The 24347-nt window shown below is 45.2% G+C and overlaps 1 protein-coding gene across 17 annotated transcripts in view; it reads left to right on the forward strand.

The window, feature by feature from the left end:
• Tenm4 (teneurin transmembrane protein 4) overlaps positions 1–24347 on the forward strand; it is a 702050-nt gene that overhangs the window by 526684 nt on the left and 151019 nt on the right. For all 17 annotated transcript variants that reach the window (XM_031387401.1, XM_031387403.1, XM_031387408.1 and 14 more), the window contains 2 exons: positions 2134–2348; positions 3866–4076. In XM_031387401.1, the coding sequence (XP_031243261.1) occupies positions 2134–2348; positions 3866–4076 (426 nt within the window). The remainder of the gene's footprint in view (positions 1–2133; positions 2349–3865; positions 4077–24347) is intronic.

A 24347-nucleotide genomic window follows, 5' to 3' on the forward strand; every position in this document is an offset into this window, starting at 1 on the left:
CACCCTTCCCTAAGAGCCCTGCCTGAGTTCTGGAGGGTATCTCTGGACCCATCCTGACCTGTAGGGCTACCTCTCACACTATGCACACATACACACACACATGCACACACACACGCACACATACACACACACACACCCTTCCCTAAGAGCCCTGCCTGAGTTCTGGAGGGTATCTCTGGACCCATCCTGACCTGTAGGGCTGCCTCCCACACAATGCTCTCCTCTTTGCTAAGGAGAAAAGGAACCCTGCTGGCTAAAGTGAGGGAGGAGTTTTCCATTCTTTATTCCGAGACAGGGAACATGTGAGTGCAGACAGTGCGATAGCCCCCTTGGCTCCGGCTTGTCCCTACTCTCAGGAAAGCAGCCCTTGGAATTAGCAGGCTTATGCTTCTGTCTCTACCCTTCCTAGGCATGAAAAGCTCAGAGGGCACTATGCTTCTGTTTGACATGCCCCCTTAGTGCTGCCTCCCTGAGAGAACTTAGAAGTGAGGGTGAACAACTTTCTACCTGCACTATAAAAGGGTTACAGTCCTGGCACCCACAGATCAGATAAAGAAGTATCTGAATAATTCTCTCCCATCTTAATGCTTTGTGAATTAGGCTCCTGTCTTTGAAGTTCCATGACTCACAATGTGGAGGTTTGTGTGTCTTCATTTTCAAGGTAAAAGTCTGGAGCCCATTCCTCCCATAAGGAATTAAATGCAGAGTCTCTCCTGTGTTAATGCTAGAGTATCCATGGTACTCTTACCAACAGCGTGCATTTTAACTTTTTTGTTGTTGGCACATTTTTAATTAAAATAACATTTAACGGTTTGAAGCTAAAAACCTGATGTTTCTGCCTAGGAGTTTATAAGGGAATGATAACATATGGAGAAGTTTAACATTTAAATTGAATTTTATTATTTAAAACAGTAAAATATTTTATGACTACAACAATGCCCTGCCAGGCTCCATTTCAGCATCAAACATGCTTTGTAAGGAGTCTTGCAAAGCTGAGAGTGGGGGAAAGACACTGTAATTTCCCCTCTCCAAATGCTTTTTTATAAAAAGTTTCACAAACGTGTTTTCTTTGCAAATGATTCTTGTTCTTCTAGAACATCTTGGAGCATCTCTAACCACACAAAAAGCCTTAGACCCAGGATGCCCGGGGGGATTTACTACTGACAAATACAGTGAGCCTGTTGACTTGATTTGGGGTTTTTGGGGTGCTAAGGGTGGTCCTCCTAATGTCCCTGCCCCTCCTTTGGACTCTTAAGAAGGCTAATGTCTGGCAGAAACTTAGGGCTTATCTCTCGCACATGTGAGTGTGTTTAATTACTATGAAGAGGATGTTTGGTAAGTAGCCTTCCTTCCTGGGGTTTTCTGCCCCTCCAGAAGCAATCAGTGCTCAGCACCCTCCACCCTTGTGTTACAGGGCTGAGGGATGGGTTAAATTTCTAAGTATGCTATAGATTTCATCTATGAACTTGAGAAGTTTCTTTAACCATTTTAACACACATTAAAAAAAAAAAAAGATACCCATGCCCACTAAAACACAACAGCACTTTCAGACATGTTTGCTTCCTTCTTAAAAATCCTCATTATCTTTGTCAGTCTATAACCTGGTTCCAAACTCAACCCTGCACTCACACATGAAGCTTCCAGTTTTCACATGAACATAAAATACTTCCCTCCACTCCCATCATGCCTCTCACTACACGGTTGGAAATTGAATGACAACGCTTCACTCCCTCTGTCCTTTTTACTTTATCACACAGCCTTTTGCGCACACACACACATACACACACACACACTCATACAAAATCACAAAGTTAATTCTCATGTGACCGCCGATTATTTTTAGGATCAAAATATATTTTAACAAGCTGTGGCATTATGCAGTAAACAGATGGCCCTTTGGGAAGACCCATACGGCTTTGGAAGAATGAATATTTTTAGCAGAACAATTTGAGCATCACTGGGGAGAAAATTCTAGACTGTCTTACTCCTGTGGAAGAGGGGAAGTGGGCAGGGAGCTGGCTACAGACCTCTGGGGTGAGAGGCAGAGTGGAGTCCTGGATGTTGGGACACTGGTTCCTTGTTGTGTGTGGCTAACCAGAATGCTCTTGTCTTCCCTTCCCCGTGTCTCGGTAGGAAAGCCAAGTAGTTTGTTTCCAGAGGACAGTTTCATAGATTCTGGAGAAATCGATGTGGGGAGACGGGCTTCCCAGAAGATCCCGCCTGGAATGTTCTGGAGATCTCAGGTGTTCATAGACCACCCTGTACACCTGAAGTTCAATGTGTCTCTGGGGAAAGCAGCTCTGGTTGGCATTTATGGCAGAAAAGGCCTTCCTCCTTCCCATACTCAGGTAACTGGACCGCACACGCTGAGGAACCTCCACTCAGATCTTAACCCAGGCCAGAAGCCCAGCCAGCTCCTAAAGCCTGAAGGACATTTCATGTTATTGTATAGGCTACTCATCCACTTGCCACTAACATCCTGCCTTCCAGAAGAGTGAGGTTAGGACTCTGGACCCTTTTCAGAGAACTCTTCGCCTTTCTGCTACTACACCACCTCCAAAATCCCAGGCAATAGGACCCAGAGAGGAAACCACACACCGTGCATGAATCCTCTTGCCATAGGCTATGCAAGCTTGGGTTCACAATTCATCCTCTCCTTGAGAGTTTCCTCATCAATAAAGTGGGAAATAATAGTAACTGCCCTGCAGAGTTCTCATAACAAGGAACACTCATAGAACCCTTAGCATCCAAGCTGGCTCCAAACAAACAAACAAACAAACAAAAACAACAAAAAAATCAGTACTTTCCTTGCCTCTTGCATCCCCACCTTTCTTCAGGATTGCATTTTGTTTGGATGCATAGACCAGAAACAAAGAACTTAACCAAGTAGCTGGGAGTTTAGTTCAGAGACAATGCATGTGCTTAGCATATTGGACTCTGGATTCCCTCTCTGACACCAAAAGAGAGGAAGAGGGAAGGAAAAGAAAGAGAGAAGATGAGGAAGAGTCATGTGTCGGAGAGAACAGAGGCCTATGCAACAACCCCCCCAACCCCCGTGTGTGCAAATGCACAGGTACGACCACACACATATAATACACATGCTAGCTTTGAAGCTAAAGTCATCAAAACCATTAATATCCATCATCCATTCTGAGGTCATATGTAATCATTTTAGCTCCAGTATTAGCCAAAGGTCAAGTCACAGAGCAATAGATGAGCCTGGTCCCTGGTGACCACAGAACCACTATACAGTCCTAGACTTCATAGCACCAGCTTTGTTTGAGGTAGGCTAAATATCATCCATCTACTAAAATCTAACTAGGTAGCTACTTGGGGTGAGGCAGCAAGGCTTCACCCTCCTGATGTTCATACTGCATGGTGGACTCTTCTGGAGTTTCAAACCAACAGTCTTGGATCAATCAGTGTTAGTGTTTCACTGATGGAATTTTGAGCTAATCCAATTCAGCCCATGATGAACCCTACCCAGTGTTCCAATCCCATTCCAGATTCCTAAGATTCCTCTCTGTACTTATACAAGCCTCCAGTGAGCACAGAGTGGCTGGGTTGTTTCTACTGAAGTACCTGCCACTAAAGAAAACATGGCTGTCTTAATGTATACATGATCAAGTAAAGGCTTGCATGTCCCCAAATTAAAACAAAGCAAGACAATGAATAATCATTAATTTTGCCACGTTCACACACAGGTTAGAAGAATATTACCATGACAACTGTAGATCTAGGAAGGACTTGTTTGGTCTGCTCTCCAGCCTTCCCTTCCTTTCTAGACTTCACAGGAGAAGCCTGCATGGAGCTTGGCAAGTGCAGGTGTCAGTTCATTACTAACTTTACTCCCTTTTTGCTTTAGTTTGACTTTGTGGAGCTACTAGATGGAAGAAGGCTCCTATCCCAAGAGGCAAGAAGCCTAGAGGGTCCTCAGCGCCAGTCACGGGGCGCCATCCCTCCATCCAGCCACGAGACGGGTTTCATCCAGTATCTGGATTCAGGAATCTGGCACCTGGCCTTTTACAATGATGGAAAAGAATCTGAAGTGGTTTCCTTTCTCACCACCACAATTGGTAAGCAGCTATACCCTCTACCAGTGTCTTTGGATGAGAGGAAGGTTGTGTGGACTGAGTTGGTACTGGCAAGGAATTAGAATTGAATATGATTAGAATTGGAATTGAAATTGAATAGCTTTAGCTCTTGCTGAGCATGCAAGATCATCCCAAGTGGACTTGCTGGATAAGGTCTGTGAACCACCAGCTGCCTTTCAAGAGCCAGGAGGCAAAAGTCACACTCATAAAGGAATCCTGGATGGCAAGCGACACAGAAGTCACACGTCCCTCTTTGGCACTTGCCTCCCACCGGTCTTTAAGGTCTCACTTAGTTCAATTCGCTGACTTGTCATTTAGATCTGGTTTGATTTTCGATTTGTTCTTTACTTCTGGAGTCAGCAGATGCTGGCAGAGGAGAGAAGAAGACAATGGCTTGAAGAGAGAGTGAAATGGCAGAGATGGGGGTTAGCAGAACAGTTTGCAGTTGCACTGGGGTGTAACTGAGAACACAACTATCCTGTTCTCTGACACAGAGCGTGTCCTAGTATCTAGAACTTCATCAGAACCTAGCTCCGTGGCCCAGGGCTCTTGGACAGGAGCATTGCCTGGTGAATGCTTTAGGTGCACCTTGGCCGGGAGTCTCTCTCACAAGGGAAATGGAGGTAAAGGAACATTTCTTGACTTGGTACTAAGTTTCCAGCATTCTTCAAAGATCCCGATTCTCCCTCCTAATCAGTGGTCGTTATTTTCAGCCCATTTCCCTATTTGCAGTTTTGCCTTTAGTATTGAGGCAGAGCAAACCTTTCTGTTAAATGGAGCATGGTAATACACTTCTGCTATATTCTGCCCTAAGATTTTGCCTTGATAGCAAAAAAGCAGAGGTGGCATCCAACAACTGGTATTGATGAAGGAAATGTCCCTCTGTGTTGTCCTTGACTAGAGGTGTAGTCTGCTGTCACAGTACACACCGAGTCTCCATGGGCAATGCCCTTTGATTGGCAAGGAATAAGCGAGAGGGCCACATTTTCCTGCCCAGGTTTGCTTTAGCAGGAACCTAGGCAGCTCAGGTCTTGTCAGTGGCCATACTATTGGTTTCTCTCTTGCAGTTCTCTGTGTGGTGTGGTGGAAAACTGGCTTAGTCCAGAAGTTCTCCCATGAACTTGGCTTTTAACATCATACAGCTTCTTATCCTTTTTTGTCCATTGGTTTCTTGAGATTCTGACATCTGGGGCTGGAGAGATAGCTCAGCAGTGAGGAGCACTAAATGCTCTTCCCGAAGGCCCAACACACCTACATGTGGCTCACCACTGTCTGTAACCCCAGTTCTAGGGGACCCGACACCCTCACACAGACATATGTGCAGGCAAAACACCAATGCACAGATGATAAAAATAAATCAATTTGCCAGGTGGTGGTGGCACCTGTGTTTAATCCCAGTACCTGGGAAGTAGAGGCAGGTTGATCTCTGAGTTTGAAGCCAGCCTGGTCCACAGAGGAATTCTGGGAGAGCCAGGTCTATCAGAGAAACTCTGTCTTGAAAAACAAATTAATTACTTGATTAATTTAAAAACATTAAATCTGGAATCTGAAGCTGTGTGTCAGTAGCTATTTCTGACGTGGAGGCCAACATGGCAGCTCCCAGCCCCTGCCGTTGGAGGCTGAGGCTGGCCTCATCAATGTCTAGGCTGTTGCTTCTCAGGTGTTGTAGGCAGCAGTCACTACATATTTCCTTTCTTGCTATGGTGGCTTTAATTTAAGGACACAGTTATCATGTCCCACGGCATCTGAGTTCCCTCGTCTCCTAGCCTGACTTCTTCTAGGCACAGTTCACAAGGAAGCACACAGCACTGGGCCCACACACACAGAGCTAGGAGCACTTACAGTCAGGTTTCTGTTTTAATAACTGAGTGTAAATATGAAAGGTTATTAATTTAAATTCCCAAAGAAAGCCATTTAATTAGGATATGCATCTTAAACCAGTAAGGAAATCGCAGGATGTTCCTTTGCCAACTCTCGGCTTGTCAGAGCATGCTAAACTGTTCTGTAATAATTAAGACCTGGTTCCTCTTACCTAGATGACTAAAACTGTCCCTTAACTCCTGAATGAATGCTAGAGCAGATAGGCTTTCTCATGCTTCCCATATATCAATGCACCGAAGAACTACCTGAGTGTCTGGATAAAATGCAGAATAGACTCCAGCAGGCCTCAGGGAGCAGCACCCAATAGAGCCTATGCTAAGGCGCCTGTTTTAAGCAGCAAGGGCTTATTAGCCATGACCCTTCTCAAATGCTGCTGGACAAAGGAACCAGCTGAGGGAGACATCAAGTAGAAATTTGGATTCCTGGTCCTTTCTTCAGAAGCCCTGAGGCTTTGGACAGATAGGAGAGCCTGGGTACTCTTGGTCAACAGGCTCTGAAAACACCCCCAAGCAACTGGCTCCTGCTCCTCCCTTCTCCTGTGGTTTTCCATGTTACTTCTGTAATTGTCAGTAGCAGGCCAGACCTTCCCTGCCCCCCAAAAAAAAAAATCCCTTTAAGTGGTCCTTTACAGTCCACGTTATGAGCATTAGGAAAAAGAGCAAAGAGTGCTTGGTACCTATTGAGCCACTGCACATACTAGAGAGAGGGAAGCAGTCTCTTCGAGAGAGGGGGTGCCCCCTCCCTCCTCTTCCATTTTCTCTCCCTGTCTTTCTGACCTGTCTGCCTCTCTTCAAGCTACAGTGATTGTTTAATGAACACTGTTTTTTTCTTTTAATATAAAAACAGACTGATTCTGATGTTGCTATTAATCCCTCTTTCCCGAGAGTCCCCAGCATTGAGTCTCAGCTGTCCGTGATCGTTACCTGTGAGCTGTGAGCTGTAATTTGTCTTGGCAGGTTAATTAAAAGTTTAGGCCTTGCTTTAGCAAAGTCATTATGATCCCAATATACAATTATAACTCTTGGGTTTGCTTAACACACAAAGTAGAATATGACCCTCCTTTCATTACATGCTGAAACACAGATCTTGAATTTAAGAAGACCCGAGATGTCAGAATTCAGCGTATTTATGTCTGCTTGTAATTAAGTAACGGGAGAAATAATTGTGTCTAACAAATGGCTGCACTGTGTATGTCTTTGCTTTTCCCCCCATTTAATGCAAACCAGCTGATAACTCTAAATCAAATGAGTGTATCTTTTGCCTTGGAAAAAAATATCTAAAGGCACTTTCCAGAGTGGATATACAAGTATTTCCATACAGAGACCTGGTATTGACACAGTTCTCACTAAACTGGATCACAAGTGTACATGAGAATGCATACACGCATGTATGCACATACACATGTGTACACTCCCACTAAAACCAAGCTGGTTTTAGAATAAAATATGGCATCTGCTTTTAGAAATAATAACTTTCCCCTAGCATAGGGAGATTTAGAATCAGAGGGGAGTTTCCCCCCAACTCCCCCACGGTGGCAGCCTTGCTGACTACAGGTGTTAATGAAGTCACAGGATCCCACCTGCAAGGCAAGACATACCTAGCCGCCTAAAGTCTAACTCACCTCTTGCAGTTTGCAAAGTTTTATATTCATCCTTTGAGACTTACACTATCTCTGGATGGAGTCAGCCCTCCCCATTGCAGATGAGGACGTTGAGGTTTGGGGGTCCTGCAAGAAAAGGTAGGTGTGGTTTCACACTGGCCTCTCTGTAACACTTAGGGTTCCCTCTTTTCTGCATGTTGCCGCCTCACCTGGATCAAACCTCTGTTCATGTTTTTATATGTAACTTGTTTTCCACATATTCATTGGTTCATTTACTCATCAAATATCTGAAGTACATGTAGCATGCGCTGGGAACCATGCTTTGTCCTACATAACTGAGACAGCCTTAGATAAGAGGGTGTGTGTGTGTGTGTGTGTGTGTGTGAGAGAGAGAGAGGGGGGGGGTGTATAAATGCCAAAAAATAATGTTGGATGTTGTTCCTCAGACACTCGGACAAGGTCTTCTTCCTATCCTAAACCCCTGTTTAGGTTAGGCTAATTAGTCATCAAGCCCAGCACTGGGATTCTGCATACCACTGCACCCAAGCTTTTTTTATGCAAGTTCTGGGAGTGAAACTTAGATCCTGATTCCTGCAAGATAAACACTTTATTCACTGATGCAGCTCTCCAGCTTTGAAAGAGATGTTTTTCCTTCAATTTAACTTTGTAGATGAAGAAGCTGAGGTTCCAAGGGCTTAGATGACTTGCCCCACGTTAAAAGCAAAGCCAGAATGGGAACTTGAATTCTAAATGTTAGGGAGTGAGCAAACACATGCAGCTGGCAGGGACCCACGAGTATCAGAGCTGCAGGAATGGGGCCTGAGAAAACGTGCTGAGGGAAGTTCAGTAGAAAGATCCTGGATGCTCTGAGACTTCATCCTCATCCACAATGAAACCATGTAATGCCAGAATCCATCCTTGACATTGCATTCCCAATCTTCTTTTGTTTGTTTGTTTGTTTGTTTGTTTTTTGAGACAGGGTTTCTCTGTATATCCTTGACTGTTCTGGAACTCACTCTGTAGACCAGGCTGGCCTTGAACTCAGAAATCCGCCTGCCTCTGCCTCCCACGTGCTGGGATTAAAGGCGTGCCCCACCACTACCAGGCATTCCCAATCTTCTTAAGAGAACTGAGGCTTCCTTAGTGAAAACCTCATCACTCAGCCAGGATCAAAATTATAGCACAGTGTTGCGGAGCCAGAGACTGTACTTAGTACGTTGTAAGTTCCTGGACAACTCAGGAGTTAGACTCTATTCCCATGCTATAGATAAAGAACTCGAGGCTCAGGGCTACCGGTCAAGGTCTCTTAGGTAAGTTAGCAGTCCAACCTTCATGCTCTTCTTATGCATCAATGGCTGGATCGATCTTCAAGTCTCTATCATTGGTGACATTTGTATGTCCTTATGCAGTTATAGTCAGACCATCATAAAGATAGAAGGGGGTTTAAAGATGGCTTCCATCCTCACAGGTACACAGGATGCTGGTTCTCTCTCTGGTGCTTGAGGTTCACCTTCCTGGCTGAGAAAGCACCCCCAACCTGAGCCTCACCCTTCTGAAAGCCGCTCTCTTTCTGCTCTACTCCCCAATTCCATGAAGTTACCCATGGAAGAGGTTTTTTAAAGCAATAGTTTGAGTTTTACAAATGATGGCTGGGTTTTCTGTGATCTGTTTTTGTCAGTTACTAAAAGCTGCCTCTCCTGACTACAAGAGATGCCAGTATATCAGCCATGAGAGCTGTCTGTACCTCTCCTCTTCCCTTCATGGTGGTATTGACAAAATGTACAGCCTTTTGCCTTGTAACACCTTGTGGGTATACGCTAGCTTCAGGACGAGGAGCTCTGCTTGGACTGGCACTGGTGGTGGCTAGCAAAGGGGGTGAGAAAAAAGGGGCAGCAGGACTGTGCCTGGAGAGATGCTGTGGTTCAGAGAACAAGCAAAGGCCTGAATGTCAGCCAGAGCTGAATTGAACTCTAGCTGCCATGTGCAGGAGCCATGGGGGTGTGGGGAAGATTGTCTAAGAGGTGTAGGGTTTTTCATAAGTCTCAGGCTCACCACACACTCCTATAAAAGCCTACACCAGAGCCCCACAATGCTATGAAAGCATCAATATCTTCTTATTTATTTTCATCTTTATTCATTTGCCCAGTTATCTGCATGGGTAAGTGCTGGAGATTTAGCAGCGAATAAAACAAGCCTTGCCCTCAAAGAGCCCACAATCAAGAGGGAAAACTGACCCTTTCATGAGTAATTACACCATAACAAGGTCTGCAGGAACAGAGAGGCCCGTGGGAGTTCTTGTGGGCATAGAAAGGAGGGCTGTCCCTACTGCCAAGGCTGTAGGAGGAGCTGTGAGGAACAAAGGGCCACTGTGAGGAGTGCAGGAAAGCACTGTGTAAATATTTTCAGCAACTCCAGGCCAGAGCAGAGGTGGAAGCCCAGAAGAGAGTGTAGTAGTGTTTGGAGGGCATATGTGGAGGACATGTCCCACGACCCTGGTCACTTTCTGAATCAGAAGATAACAATAAACTCTGTATGCCTTCGTGTGTGGTGTGTGTGTGTGTGTGTGTGTGTGTGTGTGTGTGTGTGTGTCTATGATAGAGTTTAATGTATAAATTAGGCAATGGCAATTAGCAATAACTAATAACTACTAGAGTACTTTAAAAAGTGTGCTGCAATTAAAGTTATTGAAAGCAATCCCTCTCACAACATATTTTAATAGAAGATTTTGAATGTTCTTACCACAAATAGAAGATTAATGATATAATGGATATGTGAATTATCTTTGTTTAACCACTGCACAGTATGTGGACAGAACAAAGCATCAATATAATAGTTTGCTATTTTACATCGTGTGTGTGTGTGTGTGTGTGTGTGAATTCAACGCATCTGTACAAGCATCTCCTACTGTATACTAACTATCCTCGGTTGAATATGGGCAATTGATGCCACAGAAAACAGTTTTATAAAAGGGGAAGAAAGCTGTCACCAGGAAAAGGGAGAAGATGAGGATGCTGGCTTGCTAGGGCTGCTGTGACAAAATGCACAGGCTGAGGTCTTACATTCTTTTCTTGCTGATTTGGAAAGAAGGCATCCAAGAATTGGGTGTTAGCAGGATTTGTTTCTGTGGGGTCTTTCTTGCTGGCTTGCTTTGACTTCCTGGGGCTCTTATACCTGCATAAGCACAAAGAAGGCAAACTTAGTGCTACCTTGTCCTGAGCTTGTAAAACACCTGTCCTGTCAGACTAAGTAAGGCCCCACAATGATAACCTGACTTGACCTTTATTACAGCCTCCTAGGCCCTTCCAGTCCCTATCCCCAAGTAAATCCAGTCATGTTCACAGTTCAGTTCATAGCAAGGAAAAACTGAAGGCTTAATGAGAAACAACTGCTTGACAGACTGAGAAACTGACCAGAAAGAGCCATTGCAATCCCTAAAACATTACAAAATAAGGATTCTCCCACAATGCAAAATGAAGCTCACTATTGAAATGACTAAGTGTATATTAAACACCCAGTTGCTGGGAGCTGTATAGACCAGCTGGGAGGGGCTGTATAGACCAGCTGGGAGAAATTTCGTAGACCAGCTGAGAAGTCTTATTTTGAAGACAGTAGGGAGTATAAGGTGTTTTTTAGGTCAAACTGTGGCACCCAATGTGTCCTGTGTGGACCTTGGACAGTAGCTTATACAGAGATGCTGGGTTCTCAGACTGACACAGGGAGACCACCTGAAGGCTGGCTTTGGAGCCAGAGGAGCTGGGAGAGGAGAGAGCCTGGCCTGGAACACTGCCTATACCTTTTCCTAAAGGAGTGGGTGACCGTTGCAGTGTCAGAGGCTGTTTTCTTGACCCCTTGCATTTTAGCTGTTAAGGAGAAGCACAAAACTTTTATCTTCAAGTTTGGGTGGATCCGGACTGGAGAGACATCTCACTTGGTAAAAGACCTGAGTTTCATGTTCAGAGCCCACATTAAAAAAAAAGAGAGAGAGACAAAAGTCAGAGTTGGTAGCATGCATTTATAATCCTACCACCGAGGAAGCAGAGTCAGCAGGTCATCCAGCCTAGCCTAGGCCAATGACAGATCCTACCTCATAAAACAAGGTGGACGACACTTGAGGAATGAAAACCAGATCGTCTTCTGACTTCCACATGGATAAACACAAACACATGGGGGAAAGAAGGGGAAAGAGATGAATGAATGAACGAGTGAATGAGTAAATGAATGAATGAATGAATGAATGAAATATGTTGGGAAGAAGAGCTATGAAGATGTTTTCCATGTTAGATCTGAGCCGCTAACAGACTCTCAGAATGGATGTTAGTTGCTGGCAGGTACCAGTAAGTAGGTAGCTAAAAATGACAGCTTGGGGATAGTGCTGAACTAGAGAGAAAGCCCCCAAGTGTGAGAGGAGGAGAAATGGGGAGGAGGGTCAGGGGAGGGGAGAAGGGAGGAAGGGGCAGGGTAGAATAGCTAAGAAGTTAGAACTGGAAGTGGGGTGGGGTTAAAGATAGAAGCCCCATGAAGGAGAGAAGACATCTGAAGAGCTTAAACTCAGGGACATTAGGAAGAACAACTTCACAAAAGCTGCTGGAGTTGGTCAATGGGGAGGCCTCAGAGGATACCCTCCATGGGAGCAGCTTCCACCCCTGGTGCAGGCTGCAGGCGGAAGCAGGGTCACCACAAGTTCAGGAGGGAATGAGGCAGAAGGAAGATAGTTCCTTCTAGACAGAGCAGGCTCAGAGACAGATAGGTGTAACCTGAGGAGGAGGCAGGTTGACTGGAAAGGTTTACGTGAGGTGAGGTGAGCCCTGAGGGTGTTGTCAGTAATGGGAAGGAAGCCAGGAAAGAAAGCTGGAGACCCAGTAGATGAATAACAGAGGTGGGGGAGGCACAGGCGAAAGATGAGTGCTGAGAGGGCGTGGCGGGGGAGGCAGCACTGTGAGGTGCTGAGGGAAAAACAGAGTGCAGGGGAGGAAGATAACAGACTGGTTTGAGCTTATCACTGGATCACAACACTTTGTAGACATGGCTGCCCTCTAAGGACAGCCACTCTGCTTGCATTCCCTTCTGTGTGAAAACTACTTCAGTGCTGAGGCTCCAGTGGATCAACTGTCATGCAAAGGAACAGTAGCGACCCCCAGGGCATAGAAATTAGGAAGTGCATGTGAGTGGATGTGTGTTGTGTGCAGCGTGCTACTTTATTAGCAGTGTGGCCTTGGACAAGCTGTGTAACCCACCAGCTCCCACTCTCCTCATCTGAAAGCTGATGGTGTTAGCACCCACCCGCCTGAGGGGAATGATGAAGAGAAATAAACTGATATTTGTAAAATGCTCAGAATCATGCCTGACTCCTAAGAGTGTGTGTTGCTATTATTGGGATAGTCACCAATGCTGGCTGTGCTCACCAGAAGTTTGTGACAGGCAGCAGCAGTTACTATATCCCCTTATAGATGCAGAGAAAACAACAGACTTGCCCCCAAAGCAGCATTAAGCAGGAACAGAGGTAGGATTTGAACTGGCTTTAAGTGGATCTGACTGAGACTCTCTGATCTATATACCAGCCCCACCCCTTAGCAAGTGAGTGAGCATCCGTTCCTCTCCCACCACATGAGGAAGATATATAGGCTATATTGAGCTTCACCTCCCCATGCCAAAGAAAAAGTACCCAGGACCACCGCTTCAAAATCAAGCCACAGTTCAATGGTGGCAACTTTGACAAAGGCTTGTCTTGGCTCCTCATGCTTAACCAGAATTCTAGACCTTCAGTGTCAGCGACAGGATCACACGGGTTATATGAAGGGCAATAGGAAAAGTGAGAGCCAGAACTGCCTGAACATCTGTTTTAAGTTTGAGATGCTGCCTCTTCCTGCCTTTATCGGAGCACACTCATGTTCCGGGCTAATGGAAGCACAGTTTGTTTCAGTCCTGGTTCATGTTACATGTCAGCTTGCCTTTTTATTTTCATCAGGTGTCATAGGTCAAAAGAATCCCTTTGGGGTGCAAGAGATGGACTGTGTAGTTTGAAAACATGAGACATGGCCATATGTACCAAAGGAGGAGGGCCAGCGTAGTGTTGGCCACAAATGGCACTTGCATTTCACAGGCCTATTAACTCAAAGCGTTCCTGAGACAGCTTGCATCTGGGGATATTGATTGTCTTCCTTTTAAGGGGTAGGAGAAGAACGTACAATCTGTTGAGCTTTTCCTAGTGCCAAATATTACCCTGAGCATAATGGAAGAACATCAACTCATTTGAATTCTCATGAGCTGTGTGGTCACAATTATTACCCTACATTTCCAGAATTGGCAGCCCTAGGATCCTAACCCGGGAACATCTGGTCGAGACTCTTGCACATTTCAGAAACTTTTTGAGGGCACTGTGCCCTGTGCTGAGAGCTGGCTTTTGTATACAACGAGCAATGGCAGCACTTCTGATGACAATATCGAATTCTGATCACAAAAATACTGAAAAGGAAACAGAAAGAGTGGGGCAAACAGTGACACCAAGCACAAGGCCAATGTTAAATTTCCAGCTTAAATATTAGAAAGATTCCTTTAAAAATCACTAACAAAATATGATGTATCTACTAGTAGCTGTTGTTTCAGAAGCTTTGGCCAATATAGGGAGCAAGAAAAATAAGAGACCAAGGCCAAGTTATTATTTTTGTGAAGGATGTGTTTATAGTTGTAAAAAAGCATGTGTGTCTACACACATACACACACACACACACACACACACACACACACACACATCACTAATTGAAAAAAGCTACTATTTAATAAGGAACACAAACCTGTAACTAAGATATAGTGAACTTTCTTAAAGTCAAGGTATTTCCAAAATACCTGAAAAACCATTTGGGCAATATACTAAAAATAACCTACTCATGAAAATTAATAAATATTACTACTACTATGTCATCTTAATGAGAACTATGTAAGACCTGTGCGATAAAACTGCAACGTTTCACTGAGCAATGTAAAACAGGACATGAATAATGAGGACATACTGCATGTTCCTGGGCTAGCAAGGTTGAAATATTCTGAGATGACAATCTGTAGGTTTGACGGAATACCTAAGAGGAACCTAAAGGAAATTGTAGAGATCTTGCAGAATGGCTTAAAGACTTGTCTAGAATAGTAGATAGATGAAAATATAGAAGAGCTCTCCAGAGGAAGAATAATAGTGGTAGTCCATGTTAAAAAATCTCACATCATAAATCTGCAATAATTAAAAGAGAACAAGAGCCAAGTTGATTGAATGGCATAAAACTGCCTAGAAATATTACCAATAATGCAATAATGCATTTTTTAAAAACTCAACATTCAAAAAAGTAGGAGTCTCAAGTGAGTAAAGAAGGTTTAGTCAATAGATATCAATGGGAAATCAGGAGCTTAAGCCAGAGGCTATAGAGTGCTAATGAGGAGGAGGGATATGGCTGATGGACACAAAGTAGTTTCGTAATCCACGGTATTGGCCCACTGTTTACAAGATAGATTTTTTTTTCAGTAAACTGTCTCTTTGTGGCTTTCCTCATGAAAATAGGGGCTGTAGATGTCACTCAGTTGTTACAATGCTTGTCTGGCATGCCTGAAGCCCTAGTTCGGTCCACAACACTACCTAATCAGGTGTGGTATGGTAGCTCTTGCCTGTAAGGCCAGCATTCAGGAGATAGAGGCCATTACATTAAGAATGTAATGGCCCCATCATCATAATGGTGGAAGAGGGTACTTCCACTTCTACCACATGGGCCCTCACTGGCTCTCTTCAGAGCCCCTGCTGGGCAGTCTCTGGTAGTAAGGGCTTACCTCTCCTCAGATCCCCTACCATTATGTTATCTGTCTGTCTACCCATAGCATTAACTCCTTTTGTAACCACTACAGTCTATCCCACTGTCCCTCTGGAACCTTTCAAAGATATGAGATCAGAAATTCAAGGCCATCCTCACCTGCATAGCAAGTTCAAGGTCAGCCAGGGATAAAGGAGGCCCTGATTCAAACAAACAAAACAGGACCTGGAGAGACAGCTAGTCTGTTAAGGGTGCTCACTCCTCTTGCAAAAGACCCAAGTCTGCTTCCCAGGGCAGCTCACCCATGTAACTCCAGCTCCTGGGGATCTGTAGACACCTATATACATGTATACACACATACACACACACACACACACACACACACACACACAAACACAAACACAAATACTATAAACAGTCTTTTTAAGGAAAAAAACAACAAACAAAAGCAAAAATGACTCAAACTGCTAACTTATGTGCACGGCCTCCAGAAGAATTTGAATTTTCTACCTTGAGTACAGACTTTAGCTCTTACAGAGTACCAAAAAAATTCCATATGAACGAAAGAGTTAAATGCTTCAACATTAAGCCTAAACAGGGTTAAAACACAACTAATTGAAGAAGCTGGGAGTGGTGGTGCATGCCTTTGATCCCAGCACTGGGGGGTTGGCGGGGTAAGATAGAGGCAGGTGGATCTCTGAAAGTTTGAGGCTAGGTTGGTCTACGGAGTGAGTTCCTAAACAGTCAGGGCTACACAGAGAAACCCTGCTTGAAAAAACTATATCTATCTATCTATCTATCTATCTATCTATCTATATATGTATATATGTATAGTTTTGTCAGGCAGGATATATGTATATACATATATATACACACACACACATATATATATGTACATACATATAACACCAAAGCTCAGATACTGGCAATGGATATTATATTTTAAGAAAATGGCTACAGTGTATGTATAGAGAAATTAATGATTTGAAAGAAAGATATATCAAGTATGTTTCCCCGTAATAGTAATCAAATACAAACTGAAATAATGGTGTATTAACTTCTTTTAACCTTGTGAACTAGAAAATACCAGTCCACCAAGGCTATGGTGTAACTGTGGCTGCCTTGTCCTCGTTACATTGTAAATCACTACAGCCCTTTGGGAAAAAAAGTTGGCTGTTTGTATCAAACTATAAAAGTTGTGAATGTCAGAGTTCTCATGAAAGAATAAACTCATAATCAGAAAAATTGCATGCTTACCACAGTCTTGTTTACAAATGTGAAAATTTGGTAACAGTCCAAAGGCCCAATAATAGAAAGCACTGAGGTAGATCATGGTACATCTGCTTGCTAAACATTAGATGGCCATTGAAACTTTTTATGAAAAGTCTAATACATGGGGAAATGCTCAAAATATTTGGCTCCAGAAATAGGACATAGATGTGATGTTTACAATATAAACCTATCTATTGCTAAGGATTGAGGAAGCCCAACTTGAACTCCTATCTGTCCACCCTGAGAAAGCCACCCTGTTGCTGCCCCTACTGCGTGCTCTCTGCTGTGGAGACCAAGCTTGTGCATCAAGCTTGTGGTTGGTCAGGCAGGATGCAGACTGCTTCTTTTCTGAGCAGAGTCCTTCCTGACAGGATAGATGAGCATTGAAACCAACAATTAGGGTTTTCTTCTTCTTCTTCCTTTTTTTTTTTTTTTTTTTTTTTTTTTTTTTTTTTTTTTTTGGTTTTTCGAGACAGGGTTTCTTTGTGTAGCCCTGGCTGTCCTGGAACTCACTATGTGGACCAGGCTGGCCTCGAACTAAGAAATCCGCCTGCCTCTGCCTCCCAAGTGCTGGGATTAAAGGCGTGCGCCACCACCGCCCAGCTTAGGGTTTCCTTAAAGTTCTTCCTCTTCACCTTTGGCACAAATGTCAAGTGACCATCCAGGAAAAGACCTGTGGCCCATTAATATGGACACACTTGTCTCTTGAGCTCTCTGCATCACATCTGTCTCTGTCTGCTCTGTGTGTATGCATGTGTGTGTGTGTGCGCGCGCGCGCGCGGATGTGCGTATATAAATATTTTAGATATTTTCCTTGGTGTCACTTGTCCCAGTTGTTTCTTAATGAATTGCATTAAGGTAAAGCGGAGATCCCAGAAGCACACCTTCTTTCTAAACCAGCTTTGCCTGAGGTGAAAGGAGAGCCCCCAGGTGGTCTCCAGGGCCCTGCGCCTGCTGTTACAGAACACTGAGAAGGCTTAGTGGGGATTCGCTTTACAAAAGTGAATCTATTTCAGAGAATCCCAAGCTGTGAAAACCTGAGCCTGCCTTTCTGTTTCCTGCATCACCCATGCCCAAAACAGGCTAGAAATGTCTGGTAGCACAGCTCACATGACACTAACAATCCCTTGCGTTTACTGAGCACACGGCTTACTGAACACAGTGACATCGTGTTTTCATTTTTGTTTTAATCTTCACAACACAGGAAAGTAGGACAGTGCTGGGATTATTGTCTATATTTCATAGATGGAACGGCTAAGGTTCAGAAAAGCTAAGGCTCTTAACCAAAAAGCTTTTTGACAGCCATGGTCACATCAGGTGCGCATGTGAGAAGAGGTATTTTGGATGCTCTGCTCTTCCTTGATTCACTCCTAGCTCGGTCATTGTTAGCACAGTCACTCAGTGTGTGTCCCTTGTGTCCTCCTGTGTGGCTTAAGTTCTGCTCTGGTTGAGCTCCCTGTTGTGATGAAGCTCAGTGAACTGCACCCTGGAGGATCTCAAAGTCTAGCAAGGAAGACAAGCTTTGATTAGGGATGTGTTGCCCTGACCCGGAGAGGAGAGGGGAAGCCTGGGGTCTAGGAATATGTTAAGCAAGAGATGCTAACCTAATCAGAATGAGGGTGGGGCATGAGCTCAGACTTCCTGATGCTGAGCGGGTGGGTGAGTGGAAAGAGTAGAGAAAAGGGCTCCAAACAGATGCCTAGGGATGCCCAACTTCTAATAGGTGGAGGGAGAGTCAGGAAAGAGAATGAGGATGGGAGACTACAGTGGTTGGAAGTGTCAGAAAACATGCCACGCGTAAAGCTGAGGAAAGAGAGGGCCTCAGAACAGACGAGCCAGAAGCTCAAGCTGAATGCAACAGCGTCCCCTCTAATATGAGCCATGGTCTGAAAACAAACAAATATGTGGTAAATACACAAGGATAGAAGGAGGAGGCAACCGCCTACCCGACTGTCAACAGACTTTTGTTAAGCAGATAGTGGTTAGAATTGGGGGCATGGAGAAAGCTGAGCCATGAGCACACGGTGGGCCAAACAGTGAGAAGCGGAGTCCAGATTACTTCTGGTACAGGGGGGACCAGGAACTGCAGAGGCAGGGAGGAGACACAGGTGGGATGAGAGACACAGCTATGATTCAAAGACAATTGCAGGCAGTCTCCTAGCTTTCTTACCTCACACATACAGGGAACCTAAGGCATCTTACACAGATAGAAAGATCAGGGAGGCTTCATCCTGGGACAGCAGACCTAGCAGGGCAGGGGAGAGTCACCCACAGAAAGCCAGAAGGTAGTGGAAGCTGAATGCTGAAAGTAACAGTTTTAGATCCTGTTTTTGACAGCCAGACACATGTTTTCTGTCTAAGGAAGGAGATTATTAGAAAAACAAACACTATGAGGAAGTGAAAAGCCCCTGTGGATGGTGACGTGGGGGGTGGGGGAGATTATCCCCACAATGCAACAGACCCTGTCTGGGCAGTGAGTCAGTGCTGACAGGGCGGCTTTTGTTCTCATCCTGAAGTGTGGATGAGGCCAGAAGATTACTGGGCATCTGAGCAAACCTTCCTGCAAGTGAGAAACAAATGGGAGAAGATGGGAAATAAAAAGAACGAGAAGGAAAGAAAACAAAATAAAGCAAGAGGGGCAAGCTCCAGTGCCAGAGACTTCAAAAGAGAAGAAGTGATAACCCATCAAGATAGTGGAGAAAAGATGTCACTCTTGTGAAGGACCTCGAGAGGCTGCTCAGAGAGCAGACCACTTAACAACAGCCAGCACTCAATTTACCTAAAACAGCTCCGTCCAGCCTCCAGCTTAAACTGTAGGAAGACTCCCTTGGCCTTGGTTTCTAGCTGGCTGCCCTCGCTGGCCTCCTTGTATCTGCATGGGGAGCCAAAGATTCTAGCATCTTTTGCCTTTCACAGGACGTTTTAGAAAGTGTCCCCTGGGTAAGTGTGAAAAGAAAGCTGTCGGTAATGGCAGCAAAGCAGAGGTTGTGTGGCAAACCTTCAGATGACCAGGCCAGTAGCCACCAGAGCATGAGCACTCTAAGGCACCTGCGTTTGAGGACTTGGGAATGTCTGCCAGTGCCAGGAGCGCAGAGTGACAGAAGGCCTTGCAGGCACTCACACAGAGATACTGCCAGTCTGGGATCTGATATCAGCAGGAGGAATCTGTCCCCTGTAGTGCTTGGTCCATTTCTTTCTGTTCTCAATACCCACAAACCCAACATGACTCCTAGTCAACCCCAATTTAAATAAACAGTGAGCAAGCCACAGCTGTCTTCCCCTAGGTGCACGTAGCCCTGGCCACTGGGGCCCACACCCTGCCTGTAGAGATAGATAGAACAGCTCCAGTTATGAAAAAAAAAAAAAGCTTCTCTCATCTTGAACAGCACCAAGGCAGTCATGGAGAACAGTAACAGGGCAGGGGCAGGGGCAGGGGCAGGAAGTAAGAGATTTCAGGAGAAAGGCCCAGTGGATTAGACCCTTGAAAGCCATCTTTCATAGGAAGAGGAAGTTGTGTCTATGAAATATCAGTTGGTGCCTGAGAGGTCAGAGCTGTAAGAAAGAATGAACTGAACAGCCGTGGTGTGGGCCCATCCCAGTGTGATGTGTGTCCTGCAGGTGGAAGAAACATGATCTCCCATAACTCAGTTGTGTCTTAAAACATATAAGCCATCTCTTTGTGGAGACAGTGTGGGAGCATTAATTGCTGCTTTCCCAGGCCCACAGCCAGGCTTGCTCTCCCCTGTAGTCATAAAGCCTACACACCTGCACGCACACACGGCGTGATGGGGGCCCTGACGAAGGACAGAGAGCTGAGGTCAGCCAACAGTCAGCTACCAAGAAGGGTCCACGGCCACTCACCATAGTCGGTCAGTTACTGATCCAGGAGCGATGCTCAGGTCAGGAACAACTTATTCGCATTTGCAGGCCGGAAAAATTGAGGTCTGGAACAAGAAAAGTGACCCTCTCAAGGTTCCATGTGGGTGGCACCATGGAATTAAAAGCCCGGGGGTTGGGGGGAGGGTCTGCTTTGTTTGATCTAGTTTCCTTTATGTCCCACCACCGAGACAGCCACAGCCAGCCCTTCTGAGGACTCTGTATGCTGTATCCTCTCTACCCCGCAACTGCCTAGAAGATGTTCGGTGAGAAACCCAGAATTCAGAGCCCCCAGTGAGAGTCAGAGCTGGAATTCCAGTCGAGGCTCATCTGATGGCATCAGCCAAGTTCAGCCTCAAACTGGAGTGCTCTCTCTAAGTAGCCAAATGATGCTAGAGACAGGGTTTGCCAGAGACTCAGCAAAGAGACCAGGGACCTTCACTGACCCCTGGGTGCTTTGGGCAAGTGGAGACAGCGAAGTGCTGAAAGGAAAGCTGGCCCACCACAGGCCGTGGCAGAAGGCCCGAGGCTGCTCTTTTACCCAGGCACACACAGTGCTCACGGTGGAAGCCAGCACTGTTCCAACTTCTTCCTGGATACAAAATAGACAGCCCTGCCATGCAGAATGCCAGCCTGTCACCGGGCAGGGCATAAGGCAGCCTTCCTCTGGAAGCAAGACCAGTATCTGAACTTCAGCCCAGGACAATGACAGCTGAAAGTCCTGCTACTGTCTGAGAGTCAAAAGTAACTGGAAGGTTCTGTGCACTTTCCCACAGCAGCAGCTGTTTCTCAGGCCCTTGTGAGATGTGTTGCAATTGTGTTTGCCATGCAGCAGTGTCTGCCTTGAGGCAGAGAGAATGAGCAATCTAGGTGGCTGGGACAACTATAGAATATTGGACATAAGCCTATAAGCACATGGCCATGATCTCTAATAGGATTTGGTGTTGAGCAAAGGTCTGGCTTGACCCCTGGCCTATAGATATATATCCAAATTATTATACTGAATGTTACCTAGTAATAAGAAAGGACAATTGTTCAAATCACTGTGTGAATGACCAACACACATTATGATTATTGTAAAGAAAAATCCACCAGAGGCAGAGAAATCTACCACCCTGCTAATCATTTTTGCATGTGATGTCCTAATAGAAGAAATTCAAGTATACAATTCATGGAAACCATGTTGACAGCTCCTACTGAAATAGGAGACTGAGGCCCCACAAAGTTTTATTATCCCACAGCCTCCTACCAAGTGGTTAGTTACTACTGTCTTGAGAGAAGGAGGCCAGGGATAACAGATATAACAGGTTCAGTGGAAAAGAGGTGACAGTGAATCCCACCAGTTTGGGGAAAAGTTAGCAGACTGAAACTTTATAACAAAAAGAAGTTAACAAGGAGTCAAGGAGTTTAGGCCCCACAGAAGGAGCCCGGCCTTAGCACATGAGGTCAAGACACCAGAAGATGTCAACTATCATTATGCTTTGTTGCTTAGTTTAACAAGCACTGCTTCAGGACAACTTACGGGATGGCAGAGGGGGTGGATCCCTTCATTTGCAGGGATTTGTTGTCCACACGGGTGAACATCAGAGCTTGTAAATGACAGCACAGTAGGAACCATAAGACAGGCAGAGAATGATGTACATTGACATCAGGGGACAAGGAGAGCCCAGTCTTTTTAGAGGAAATCTGAATGCTTCAGGGAAGGGACATGGTATAAATTAGGTCCAGGGGCTAGAGTAATGGCTTAATGGTTAAGAGCATTTGCTGCTCTTCCAGAGGACCTGGGTTCAGGTTCCCCAGCATCCACTTAAGGTGACTCACCACTGCTATAACTCCAGCTCATAGGATCTATCACCCTCTTCTAGCCTCTGAAAACATCCACACAAGTGTAGCTACATGACCTTAAACTCATGCAGACACATGCACATGTAAGCAAACTTAAATCTTTTGTTGTGGTGGTTGTTCCTTTATTTTATGTATGGCTGCTCTGCTGCACGTACACCTACATGCCAGAAGAGGCCATTAGTCCTTTTATAGATGGTCATGAACCACCACATGGGTGCTGGGAATTGAACTCAGGATCTCTGAAAGAGCAGCCGCTGAGTCATCTTTCCAGTCCCAAAATAAATCTTTAAAAAGAAATAAATTGAGTCTGAAGCAAAGAGGAGATTGATAGGGACTTTTATCAGTGTTGGCTGCCCCAGGGAGGCTATGATGAGTGACATCAGGAGACAGGATTATAGGCAATACCTAGACTGCAGTGTCATGAGGGTACCAGGCAGACCATTGAGGCTAAGGGATGCCTTTGGGTTGATTTTGTGTGGGTACTGTGGAGTGAACCAAGGCCTCATGCATGCTGAACGCATACTCTACAGCAGAGCAAGACCCCAGCCCAAAAAAGGTTGTGTGCCTAGTGTTTCCTAAAACATAGCTCTCAAGATTCTGTTAGATTTCAGGCTGTTTCAGAAATCACGGTTTACTCGAGTGAGCTGGCAAAGCTAATAATTGGGGATAGCGAGTCATTGTTTCATAGCACTATTAAATTTTCTGTTTTAAATAAATTTGCCTCAGAAAATCAACAATTCAAAGAAATGCTCAGTGAATAATAGGACAGATGGTATGAGACGGCGGCACCCAAGCAAGCAGCTGTGGGAGGGCACTGGCACTGTGACCTTTGGGACCAGGTAGGTGACACCAGGCTGGGAAACTTCAGAGTGCCCATGGTTGACCACAGAGCCTGGGCCTCCTCTAAATGCAAGCAGACTGCTACCATATCACTGCTTCTAGCTTTAAAACAAAAGCCAGCATTAAGATTCCCCCCAGAAATCTCCTGGTTGGTAAATCCTGGCATCTAATTCAAATTGTGAAAAACATTGTACCAACCAGTGTGTTCATGGGGGTCCCGTTGGTGATGCTTGCTCCAGATGGTGAGAAAGAGACTCAGCTCCAGAGTGACAGCTCTACCTGCTATAGCAAGGCTTCGTGAAAGGGGGAGGGGGCTAGAGAGCAAAGGCCAGGCAGAACACTGATGCAGGTCTGGGCCAGAGGTAACGCAGAAGTAGTGGACAGCCCTAGTTCTTAAGCAAGGGATTCGGTTGGTTAGTTTGGGGGGATTTTTGGTGTGTGTGTGTGTGTGTGTCCCTGTGTGTGCATAAGAGGAGCTAAGAATATTGGTTTTACTTTCCCTCCTTGATGGATACAAGGTCTCCTTGCTGAAGCAAAACTAGCTGGTCCTAGAGCTTCTTGAGATTCTCTCGTCTTTGCCTCCCACTTCCTCAGTGGAGCATCATGAGTTACAGACACTTGTGCCAGTGTGTCTGGCTTATATGTGGGGACCTGAACTCAGAGCATCAGGCTTGCCCAGCAAGCACTCTTTCCCATTGAGGTATCTCCAGAGCCTAAGCAAAGGTGTTTTTTTATCCTGTGCCATATAAGTCATTCTCGCTTAGTTGTAGGGATCTTCCAACATAATTGTACTGACCTCGGAGAAGAGGGAGGCATGGTTCTCTGTGTGAGCTGTGAGCAGCAGAGAGTGGCTTGATGACTAACCTAGATAAATGAGTAGAAAATAATGAGTTACTCCCCCCCCACACACACCCCACTCCCCACACACCTCTGTTTCTGTTCCTGCATTACCCGTCCTGGAATAATTCAGCACAAAGTGAAGCTCATTAGATGGAAATCTCTAGCCAGCAGCTGAGTCGAGCTTTTAAAAAGATGATTTCTTAAGTAATTTGTCCCAAAGATGGGCTTGACATGAAGTTGGCAGAATGATTAGCAGGTCATTGCGTGGGAGCACAAAAAAAAATTTTTTTTTATTCTGGATGCGGCTCTTGG

This window comes from Mastomys coucha, unplaced genomic scaffold, assembly GCF_008632895.1.
Source record: "Mastomys coucha isolate ucsf_1 unplaced genomic scaffold, UCSF_Mcou_1 pScaffold21, whole genome shotgun sequence".
Lineage (NCBI taxonomy): Eukaryota > Metazoa > Chordata > Mammalia > Rodentia > Muridae > Mastomys > Mastomys coucha.